Source organism: Lytechinus variegatus, chromosome 1 (genome assembly GCF_018143015.1).
Source record: "Lytechinus variegatus isolate NC3 chromosome 1, Lvar_3.0, whole genome shotgun sequence".
NCBI classification, from domain to species: domain Eukaryota; kingdom Metazoa; phylum Echinodermata; class Echinoidea; order Temnopleuroida; family Toxopneustidae; genus Lytechinus; species Lytechinus variegatus.
The window spans coordinates 35,824,013-35,836,608 of NC_054740.1; the positions used below are offsets into that span (position 1 = coordinate 35,824,013).

Here is a 12,596-nt window from a genome sequence, read left to right on the forward strand (position 1 = left end):
ACACTATTATCATGATTTAAAAAAAAAACCATGGGCGATTCTGTCATATACTTTATAACACACATGAAAGAGGGGAAATGGTATTATGATAATCTGGGGAACGTTTCATCAACCTTGATTTTGATTGGCTAAGAAGCTGTGTTACTATGGTAACTGTCGGCTAACATGGGACTTGTCGGATAAAACGTCTGACAAGTCATTTCATGAAACGCTCCCTTAAAATTATCTTCAATAAAATCACTTTCTGCAACAGACACAGGAAGGATAGATGAACTACGTCGAAAAACTGGAGGGAGGGACTCTGATGGGGGAGGGGGTGAGGGGAGTAGCAAGTCGGGGAGAGAGATAACACTGTTACAATCAAGACAGATTGTTGAAAGGTTGCAAAGAAATGCGGAGAAGAGTGTTTCGTTAACATTCTCTGTCTGACAAGTTTCCTTCATTTTGATTAGCTCAGAAGCACTACTACTATATGCAATTGTCGGATAGAACAGTCTTTGTCAGAGAGAATGTTGGACAAGTACTTTCATGAAAGCCTCCCTCGATCCCATGTTTGCAATGGAATATTATTAACCGTATCAGACATCTGAGCAGGGCAACTTTGAAACATTGTTGCCTGCTTAAGACTGGGATCAAATGGCCGGTCAATAAAATTCCAATTGTTTATCCACGGGCCCAATTTATTGCCCGCTCAAGAAAGTCAATGAGAAAATGCGTGGAAATGTGGCGGGCAATAAAAGGCAGCGCTAACATCCGGGTATTCTACGCGCTTTTGAACGCGTCCTTGAACCGCGCAGTGCAAACGTCATAATGGTAATCAAGTTGAGCCAACGCTTGATACTGCGTCCCTAGACCAGGGACGCGTCATTTCAATTACGTCACAATGGTAAAGTTCAGAGGCCCAGTCTGCTCAACATGAGAAACAAGATTCTCATTCTAAAATTTTTAAATATCTAATTTTTTCGATTTTTGCTCTAGATGTCTGATTTGGTTAATAATAGCAATATTGACTGGCCTGGGGGCGAAAGGACATATATCACCCTCACTAAATTGATATCACCCTCGTCTACGACTCGGGCGATATAAATCTAGTTTGGGCAATATATGTCGTATCGCCCCGAGGCCAGTCGATATTGCTTTATTATTGTATTTTCGAAGTTCATTTAAAAAAAAAATTAAAAACTTAATCAGAAGTACTACTACTAATATACTACTAATAATAATATGCAACATTTATATAGTGCTTAATACAAATGTTTCTAAGTTCTGCATACTTACTATTACTACTACTACTACTACTACTACTACTACTACTACTGTTACTACTACTACTACTACTACTACTACTACTACTGCTACTACTACTACTACTACTACTACGTACTACTACCACTATTACCACATCTACTACTACTACTACTACTACTACTACTACTACTACTACTACACTACTATATACTACCGTGTACTACTACTACGTACTACTACCACTATTACCACATCTACTACTACTACTACTACTACTACTACTACTACTACTACCACTACTACTACTACTACTACTACTACTACTACTACTTCTACTACTACTACTACCGTGTACTACTACTACTACGTACTACTACTACTACTACTACTACTACTACTACTACTACTACTACTAATACTACTACTACTACTACTACCACATCTACTACTACTACTATACTACTACTACACTACTATATACTGCCGTGTAGCCTACTACTACTACTACTACTACTACTACTTCTACGTACTACTACTACTACTACTACTTTATACTACTACTACTACTGCTACTATACTACTACTACTACTACCAATACTACATTTACTACTACTATTACTACTACTATACTACTACACTACTACTACGTGTACTAAGGCTACTACTACTACTACTACTAATAATAATAATATCGACATCACCATAGCAGAACGGATATACAGCAGAGGAAATTAAATCACTTAAATTAGTCTCATCACTGAGGGTATATATATGTTTGCGATCATGCTGCATAATATGTACAAGTACAACCAATGAAAAGAATCTTTACACAACTATGGCATGTGACTACATTAGCCAAATCGAGAAACAGGACATCAAGAATCATACAAATATGATGTTGCTATGACAAACGAAAGAAGTTCTCTTCATATTCAAGGAGTAGTATTTTGTTATCCCTTCCATGTACACTTATGAACCATAATGTTGATTTGTGTGATAGTTCATGATCAATCGAAAAAAACCCTGAACATCGAGGTCTAATATGTTTGTTTAATTTATTTGAAATAAACCTATTCTACGAGATATGAAATGAACCCATCGAGGGTCGTGAGCAAAGTTCAGTATTCAACATGCCGGGTTACAAATACAATGCGGTATATAGCAAATATAGGTCAACATTGCCCAACATCATATGAGTCTCTCGCAGTTGTGTCGTGCTATGTTCGCGTTATATAGGGAGCGGGTACAGCATATATTTTTCTCTTTACACAAGCAACATGGAAAACACAATCGTGAAGATATGTTTGGTTTTAATATTTTCATGTCAATCGTTAGCTGGTAATGTTTTGATTTCTGTTACACTCGGAGAAGGTAGTCATTACATGGCATCCGCAGCGATAGGTGAAGCCCTGGTACGCCGGGGACACAATGTCACCGTGCTGATCAGCAATGCTCACGAGCACCGGGCAAAGCATCCTGTTCACTCCAAACTCTTTAATTTCGAGATATTCACGCACTCAGAGCCCGTGGAAAAAGTACACGAGAGGATGGAAAAGGTTTTTAGTTTGGCTTTTGAAAAGGACTTCCAAATGGACTTGATATGGAATTTTACTGACATGATGAAACCTTATATTAATGATTGCCGAAGTGTGTTTCGAGATCGGGAACTCTTGGATCGTCTGGAGCGCGGGAAGTTTGATGCGACGATTCTAGATGTGACGTGGTTGTGCAGTGTTCTCATCAGTGAGTACCTCAATACATCCAATGTTCTCTTCAACCCGATGGCGTCTCAGTACTACGTTGCTGAAATGGTGGCAGGTGCTCCATTCCTACCAGCTTATATTCCTGAAGGGATAGTATGCTTCCCTCAAAGAATGAACTTTTTTCAACGCGTCCAGAATTTCATCCTAGTAGTATTCCTGAAGCAGGTGATGCACCTTTATAACAACATGATGTACCCTATTCAAAAGGAGTTTAATATTTTGATTGATCGATCGTTTCAAGATTACATGAGGGACGTCGAGCTGATGTTGATGAGTATGGACCCGGTGATCGACTACGTTGTTCCTTTCCCGCCAGCCGTCATCGAAATCGGAGGTCTTCTCACTCGACCAGCAGAGCCTCTTGAGAAGGTGGGCGGGGCACTTAACATAATATAGTGGAGTAGTGTACCGGTGATAGCATGGTGGTGATGCCGATGTCTGATGTTAGCGATGATGATGATATAGTGGTGATGATGATAATGATTGTGATATCTGATGATGATGATTGTGAAGATGATGATAATGATGATGCCGCGATGATGATGATGACGATATACCGGAATAAAGATAGAAGTGGCCTTGGTGATGATGATGATGATGGTGATAATTTAGAATAAAGATAGTAGTGGCCTTGGTGATGATGCCCGAGGGTGATGAATGATGATGATGGTGGTGATAATTAAGAATAAAGATAGTAGTGGCCTTGGTGATGATGCCCGAGAGTGATGATGATGGTGATTGTGATGGTGATGCCCGAGGGTGATAATGATGATGGCATTTTTCTCGCGCCATCTATCTACGTTTGAAAACTAATCGACGGTGCAAAGTTTAAAAATATGGTAATTCTTTAATGAATGTCAAAACTTCATGTAGGCCCGTCTTTTTAATGATTCTACACTCTAAAAAATGAAGTGCTAATTCAGCTCTTAAAGAGCGTGTATAGTGACTGCACTTCGGAGTGCTGATTTTACTCGTTCAAATTTGAACGAGTAAAATCAGCACTCCGAAGTGCAGTCACTATACACGCTCTTTAAGAGCTGAATTAGCACTTCATTTTTTAGAGTGTAGCGATTCACTATTGATGAAACCCACTTATGATGCGATTATGAAAATGTTAATCGAAAATTGTTTGATTTATTATCCATAAAATGAAATGCTCGATGCCGATTTATGACGATGATCACTAGTAAAATGTCAGTGACATTTTACTAATTTGTTTATACATCATTATTATGTGTTCATTATCATGATGATGGTTGACATACTCAGTAGCGTTTTTTATGTAAAGAAAAAAAACCTGAAGTGGACCAAAAATGGCATGTGGGGCAAAAGAAGAAGTTGCGAGCGGGCAAAATTTCGACAATTTTAGAATACAAAATCCTATTTTTGTGATAGATTCGACGTATTAAAAAAAACAATATCATATTTTACCCCCTTTCCTGTCACACTCTAAAAAATGAAGTGCTAATTCAGAGCGTGTATAGTGACTGCACTTCGGAGTGCTGATTTGTCTAGTTCAAATTTGAACGAGAAAAATCAGCACTCCGAAGTGCAGTCACTATACACGCTCTGTAAGAGCTGAATTAGCACTTCATTTTTTAGAGTGCAATATGTATTTTCTTTAATTTTCTCCTTTTGTATTGGTCGTTAAAATTTCAGGTGTTTTATGCCCCTCTCCCTATCTGTACGCTAGTGGACCTACTTCATCCATCAAATGGTTTATGTATACTGTTAAAGGAAACCAAAACCCAAGAAGAGAAGTAATTTTATTGGAAAGAGTAAAATGAGAGGAACAATTTAAAAAAAAGTTTCATCAAAATTGGTTATGAAATAAGCAAGTTATGGGAGTTTGAAAACTCTTGTTGTACTTTCTATGGGTATCCTCAAATTGGCAAACGTGCTTCAAAATGGCTGATTTTGTGGACAACTCTCCATTTGTTTTGTACACAAATTTTCAGATTTTCCTCATTATCTTTCAAATTGCATCTTGCCTCCTTCTGAGCACAACATATGTCATGGGAAAATATAATCCACACCATATATGTCAAGGTCAGGAGGAGATAATTTGAAATATGTAAAATAAAGGGGAAAATCTGAAAATATGTGTACAAAACAAATGGAGAGTTGTCCACAAAATCAGCCATTTTGAAGCACGTTTGCCAATTTGAGGATCCACATAGTAAGTACAACAAGACTTTTTAATCGTCCATAACTTGCTTATTTCATAACCAATTTTGATGAAACTTTTTAAAATTGTTCCTCTCATTTTACTCTTTCCAATAAGATTGCTTCTCTTCTTGGGTTTTGGTTTCCTTTAAAACGCTTTTTGCCCTTCATTTTGTCGATATATCGAGTCGTTTGCATAAGAGGGAACGATCTTTTGCATTAATAACATCTATATCATCGAAAAACAGAGATTTATATATCTCTTCTTTTTAAGGGTAAAACCATATTGATAATCTCTGCAATAAGCTTGACAAACATGTAGGGGTAATGTATAGATTAAGATCATTTCTCAAGGATATTTTAAAACTAATGTATACATGCCATTATATCCATATACCTCAATTATGGTATTCTTGCCTCCGGAAGTGCATGTAGCATTCGCATCAGTAAGTTATATATTTTACAAAAATGTGCAATAAGAATTTTGTCTCATGCTCTTTACTTGCCCATACGAATCAATAATTTGTTGAAATAAATGTAATAAAGTTTCATGATATTCATGTATTTCAAATTTTTATATTACGTCCTTAAGTAACAATAACCTATAGCCATATTATATCGAAACATTTCTTAAGTTCAATAGAGATTTTCATGGATACAATACAAGAAATGCAAAGGATTTTCATTTACCTATGCCAAGACTCTCTGTTAAAACCTAAATTTTATTCAAGGACCACAACTTTGGAATTCTGTGTCTGTACACTCTAAATTACAGGGACTTAAAAAGTCCAGATGGACTGTAATTAGGGACCAATCGATTTCTGGATTTAGTTTTAATCCTAAAGACTTAAATTTCAATCTCAAATGATTCAAATTTAAATCTTTCGAGATTTAAAAATGAATCTTAATGATTCAAACTATAAATCCGGAATTCGGTTGGTCCCTAACCACAGTACATGTGGACTTATTTTAAATCCCTGTAATTTAGAGTGTAGATATCAAGCAATCAGTTTCATTAAATGTATTTCAGTGAAAATTTGGGCAATTCATTTTAAAGAGTTATTCATCAAGTTTGCTTGTATAAATTTTTATTTGGGCATAATAGGCACCCCCCCCCCTTATGTTATAGTTTAGTGATTTTTTTTCTATTTTCTTTTTTGTTATTGCTGTCTTCATTATTTTATAGGGTCAACTAATATAACTTGTTCCTTTTTTGCTCTCCCTCTCATATTTAATCCAATGTTTAGTTTTATTTGTTTATTTTATTCTACTTTGTGAAGTGAATATTATTCTTAGCATTTTATAAGCAAATAATTTGAAATTAAATTGAAATTGAATGTACCACACGAAGAATCGTTATTAATGTGTGTACGCGTCAAGCTATATCATAATTCATAATGTCCGGAAAAGGGTATTTCCTCATCATATACGGAGTAGATATGACAAAAGTAAATTGTAATTCAACCGGATATTTAACTCACATTTCACCCTTGAAAACATTATACAGTCACTATCTAGGAAAACCGAGCGAATGGAATTTCCCTTAGATTTTCTTTTTCCCCTCTGATATACATTCTTATGAAGGTTGGGCAATAAGGCAAAATTTTTAACCATATCACTGGGCAACATACTGTCCTCACAACTATTGTTTAAAATCTGTCCAAAATGGATAATATGAACTGATAATTGGGTAATAAATTAGCACAATTGGATAATAATTTCCCAGAATATATATATTTATATATATTTTGTGTTGGGTAATGTATTGGTAATACATGTACATATATATATATATTTACATGTATTACCAATACATTACCCAACACAGTGGAGAGTGTGTTGCCCAACGTGTACTCCCTTAGATTTTACTTGCGCAGATTAATTATCATAATGACTATCATAATAAGATGTATATTCGGAATCATTGAAGGAAGTGTTTTCTCGCCGAAGTGACAATCTCATCTGGTCCATGATCTTTGAACCATAAAGCTGCCCTTTTTATATACACAGAAGGACTACGTGCTTGAACAGTACCCCGGGAACAGTACATGTACATACGACACGACACAAAGAACAAGAATTGGTTGTCGTTTTTTTTAGTGTGGAGTGAATCAGAAGATTATATGCTTCCAATATGGCGTGGGTTCTTCAACTAGCTCTCATATCCGCATACGTATCAGCAGTATGGAGTGCGAATATTTTCATATCCGTAACGTATGGCGAGGGTAGCCATTATCTATCTTCCACTTCATTTGGAGCTGAGCTGGTAAGACGAGGACACAATGTAACATATCTCATTAGTAATGCGTACGAGAATCGGGCTCACCATCCAGAGCATTCTCAACTATTTCATTACGAGATCTTCAACCATTCAGTGCCTCTTGAGAAAGTGTACAAACGGACGAGTGAGATAGCCGCCCATGCCTTTAACACCGACTTCAACATGGACATGATCTTCACTCTTCACAAATGGTTGAACCCTCTTGCCAAAGACTGTCGGGCGGCACTGAGCGACCGGGCTCTCTTGGAGAGATTACGTAACGCCAACTTTGATTACACGATCCTGGACCTTACCTGGAGCTGCAGTGTGCTCCTAGCCGCGTACTTGGAGACACCTATCGTTCTCTACAACCCGCTGGCATCACAGTACGACGTCTTTCGCGATATTGCAGGAACTCCCTTCATACCTGCAGTGGTCCCAGAAGGCGTCTTTGGCACCCCTCAGAGGATGAACTTCAAACAAAGGGTCGTCAGTTTTCTCGGATCGTTATTATTACAACAGTTGCAATTTAAAATGTTTGTTGAGCTTTACGACCCTCTTCGCCACGAGTTTGGAATTCTTGAAGACCAAACCATAACTGATTATGTCGTGAAAAACACAGATTTGATACTGACAGCCAGTGACCCTGTTATTGACTTGATTCATCCATTGCCTCCCAATATTATTGAAGTAGGTGGACTACTAACAAGAGCCGCCAAACCGCTTGAAAAGGTATATTGGCCTGTCGTGTATATTAAATCAGTTCTGATTGATTACCATTTTGGGAGAGTGAATGAAAATGTGAAAAAGCATTGGTAATTTGAGCCTCTAACGCTGTGCAAAATGGCATTATTGGATCGTGTTTACCATCATCATCATTATCATCATCATCATCATCATCATCATTATCAATCATCATCATCATCATTATCATCATCATCATCATCATTATCATTATCATTACTATTATTATTATTTTTTTGTGTATTATTATCTTGCTTGGAGTTGAATATACGTTATTCTATGACACCGTTCTCATTATACTTTCCAAACTGGTTTACTAGAAACCGGTTCAGGAATCCAGTTTGGAACTTTGGATGTTTGGAGTTTTGCAGTTGGCTACTGATGAAAGCAGATAGAGGGGGGGGGGGGGGTGTTAACCGGAGCCACCCCTCACATACATGTAGCAGAATATGATTTTAATTATTTTCAAGAAAAATATAACTGTACAATAATTTTAACTCTAGCTATGGCGCTTTCAAACTATGTCTGAAATCACTTTATAGGAAACAAAAAATATAGCCCACTCAACATTTTACACGACAAATCTATTTATTGAATTAACCCCATTTGGGGGAGGACTTGGCAGAATTGCTATTTTACACCATGCACCCACCGCGAGTCAATCCTGGATCAATATGTGAATGGTTACAGTGTTTTATCCCATGGTCATTGACCTTGAACAAAATTAAGATAATGGAAAAATATCAATTCATAAGCCCCTATCTTTTTTTTTCATTTTGCAGATTGATAATGATAATAACAGTAGTAATGATAATACCAATTACATCCTTATATATTGCACACTGCCAAATGCGTCCCTGTATGCGAGTTTTGTTTCAAAGTTTGATTTGGTACGTATTATTGTGGGGGAAAAGACACAGTGACGTGGCCGTTCTTCATTTTTCGAGATGGTACATTTCACCATGTATTCGTCTTTATTATTTTGAACAGGAGCTTGATGACTTCATGAACAGCTCTGGTGATGATGGGGTCATCATCCTATCCCTTGGTACATACGTCAAGGTGATGCCTCAGCGACTCAACGATGTCTTCGCCTCTGTCTTCGCTAACCTACCTCAGAAAGTCATCTGGCAGCTACCCGACAATTCACCAACAACTCGGAGCCCAAACATCAAAACAATGGGGTGGTTGCCGCAGAATGATCTTCTTGGTATGTTCCTGGCTCGTGCATGTGATTTTCACTAACAACCTTGTTCAGGGCCAATCAGCTGCAAGGGTTTTTTGGTGTATCGATAGTGAAAATCATTGACAATATGCTTCCTGAAACACCCCCCCTTATGTCGATAGCGGGAGGGTGTGGGCGTCAGAATACATTTTCTATTTAAAATAATGACGTTCTATTCACGTCTATGACGTTCACCATAATTGTAAATACTAACTTTCAAACGAATGTTAGGCAACATTATGCCTACATAAATGCAGATAGCAATAGGTGGCAATTTTTATTATCGAATGTGCATTTAGAAATGCCAGTGCCGGGCTTCGAAGATCCGTTATTCAAATTTTGGGGGTAATATAGAATTCATTGATTATTTCTTTGTCTGTAAAGGCCTACAACTCCCCCTGTTCTATATTCGATTCCAGATCCAATGCAGTCAGTCCACGGCCCGTCCGAAACATGAATATATGCATGGATCCAAGATCAAATCCCTCTCACAAAATTATGTTGGATTTCTCTCTTTCTCTCTTTCACCATCATCCGTACCAGGTCACCCTCGGACGAAACTATTCATCTACCAAGGGGGTAACAACGGTCTCTACGAAGCTCTTTATCATGGCGTACCTACTTTGGTACTTCCTGTCTTTGCTGATCAGTTGTGCGTTGCGTCAAGGGTCACAGAGAAAGGAATGGGCTCTTCATTGGACATACATACTCTCAGCGCAGAAAATTTGGACAAGGCGATTAGAATGATATTAAGCAATAATACGTGAGTATAATAATCTTACTCTTGGCCAGAATATCAGGACTGATTCCTTATGAGAATAATTCGGCAACACGTGATCAGAGCTATCAGCTGGAACTGTACTCGCCATGGAACGGTTCAGGCTTGAAAACTGTGTCGGTTTCAGGGCTTTAGCATTAAAATTAATCATTTTCTTTTATATCTATTTGTTATGTCTATGGAAAAATTAAATAAAAGCTGCATGCTTGGCGGATGCGAAAATGCATTGATAGCTGCTTGTAAATTTCAAATGCCGTTCCTACCTGAGCCGACCTTCCTTTAGACAGTGACAACACTGTTCATCTGCTCATGGTCGTGTCGGCAATGATTCTGTCAACAACATGATCCCATCATATTTTTGTGTGCCTCTGTATAATACTTGGCATTTAATTCTTAGAGAAAATCGCTTGTAACTTATTTTTACTCGTATATTCTAAAATAACTTCTTAAAACGATGTCTTTTTATTTCTCTCAGGTACGCCGATACTGCCAAACGACTCTCTGCCATATACCGCGATCGCCCTGAAACACCTGCCGAACGCGCTGCATTCTGGGTAGAACACGTCATCAAATTTGGCGGGAAATACATGGAATCACCTGCTAAACACCTAAACTTCATCCAACTTTCTCTCCTAGATGTGATTGCATTTTTAATTTTCTGCCTTGTCGTAGTATTAGCTATCATTTTCTTTTCTTGCCGTTGCATATTCCGATGTTGCTTTTCCATGTGCAAAGACAACAATAAAAAGAAGAAAGATTGATTATTATTTAGAGTTTATTTAAATGATAATACAGTTATCTGAAATAAATCGAAACCAAATGAACGATAATTATGTATAATAATATTTAATATATAAAATACAACTTATAATATATTGTTATGTATAATTATGTATTATAAGTTGTTTCTTTGTAGTTCGTTACTATTATTGACTCGTGACTCTGCCAATTGAAAGTCGGACCACATCTGTCCAGGGGCGTCGATCCATTTTTCAGATGGGGGGGGGGCAAAATCATGAATCAACTTCCCAAAGGCTCTCGATCACACAAAACAAACTCACACACACAAATATGTATATGAGATAGAGACACATATCTCACCAACAAATTAATGCGCGAGTTGAAATTTTTTAGTATAGTGACCTGAAAACAGGATAAAAGTGCCTGTTTAGGATTCCTCATGAGGAGGGTATATATCTCACTACACAGATAATGCAAGTGCCGAGAGCGAGCTGAAATTTATTTTTATTCTGATCTGAAAGCTTGATATTCTAAGCATTTTTGGTACCAATGATTACGATGGGTTTGTAAAAAAGAATAGATGCGAGCGCGAAGCGCGAGCTGAAAATTTTGATATTTCGGTCTGAAAAAAATTGACAGTTTAATGGACGTTTAATGAACAAGATATACCAAAAAAAGATTATTGCAAATCGAAGCGGGATTTCTTTTGAGGTTTAGCGCTCAAAACGGGACATTCTATTTACCTATTTAATTATGAAAAGTATGGGTTTTTCGCTACAGAAATGATGCGAGCGCGAAGCGCGAGCTAAAATTTTTTATATTTTAATCTGAAAAGCGGACACTTAGAGCACGATTTTAAATAAAGAACAAGTTTAGTATCTCAATCTCGCTTGCTGATTTCTGTGTAACATTACAATCTTAATTTATTTTTTGTACATGCAGAATTATGGGGGGGGGCTAAACGATATGTTTGCCCCCCAATATTTTCATTGGTGGGGCGGTCGCCCCCCCCCCCCAGGATCGACGCCTCTGCATCTGTCCGACTAAGGAGAAATTCGATTTTCAGTATATAGACGCACATGATTTTGGCGAAATATCTGTTCGACTTGGCAAATATTCGCCCAAGTCGACTTGTGCGAAGCAGTATAGTGCAATCCAATCCGATATTACAATTAGCTTGTAATATGAATGGCATGAACAACTGATATCCATGAAAATGCCAAATCATTCCGTTCTTTAATTCGCCAACAACTCAACAAACAGTGCTTCTTGGGCAACATTATTCATAAGAACGCTTTAGAGACAGTGGCCCTTTACTTCACTGGTGCAGAAGGAAAGACCGCACGTGGGGACTCCAGCGCTTGACATTCCTCTCTTGGCTTAATGATGCTACTGGCATACAGCACTTTAAAATCAGTGGTGTACAGCCCCCCCCCCCACGATCATTTTCACAACGAATTTATTTTTAAAAAAGAGAGAGAAAAAGAATGAGAGAAAATGGTAAAATGTGATATCATTTTTTTAATATCGTGTCAAAATCTATCACAAATTTGATTTTTAGTATTAAAAAGGTCGATATCTTTGCTCGTTCTTCACTCGCTTGCAACTTTGTTAAGAATAAATTTTGTCCGATAAGCCACATCTGTCCTCCCATGCGCCGTTGCCAAGAA

General features: G+C 37.5%; 1 protein-coding gene across 2 annotated transcripts; it reads left to right on the forward strand.

Moving 5' to 3' along the window:
* Nucleotides 1-2,462: 2,462 nt before the first annotated feature.
* Nucleotides 2,463-11,227, forward strand: LOC121412844 (UDP-glucuronosyltransferase 2B33-like). Of its 2 annotated transcripts, none has more exons than XM_041605616.1 (4): nucleotides 2,463-3,381; nucleotides 9,173-9,392; nucleotides 9,951-10,170; nucleotides 10,661-11,227. In XM_041605616.1, exons 1-4 carry the CDS (start codon nucleotides 2,527-2,529, stop codon nucleotides 10,944-10,946), a joined length of 1,581 nt encoding a protein of 526 aa, XP_041461550.1. In that variant the 5' UTR covers nucleotides 2,463-2,526; the 3' UTR covers nucleotides 10,947-11,227. The 2 variants fall into 2 exon arrangements, with proteins under 2 accessions (XP_041461550.1, XP_041461542.1); XM_041605608.1 differs by lacking the exon at nucleotides 2,463-3,381 and adding an exon at nucleotides 7,019-8,170.
* Nucleotides 11,228-12,596: the final 1,369 nt, after the last annotated feature.

Excerpts from the sequence above, each read along its gene's own strand:
- LOC121412844 (XM_041605608.1), top strand. The coding sequence starts at position 7,313 with ATGGCGTGGGTTCTTCAACTAGCTCTCATATCCGCATACGTATCAGCA. Across the intron at positions 8,171-9,172 it reads CCGCCAAACCGCTTGAAAAG|GAGCTTGATGACTTCATGAA; the intron begins GTATATTGGCCT and ends TATTTTGAACAG. Across the intron at positions 10,171-10,660 it reads ATGATATTAAGCAATAATAC|GTACGCCGATACTGCCAAAC; the intron begins GTGAGTATAATA and ends TATTTCTCTCAG.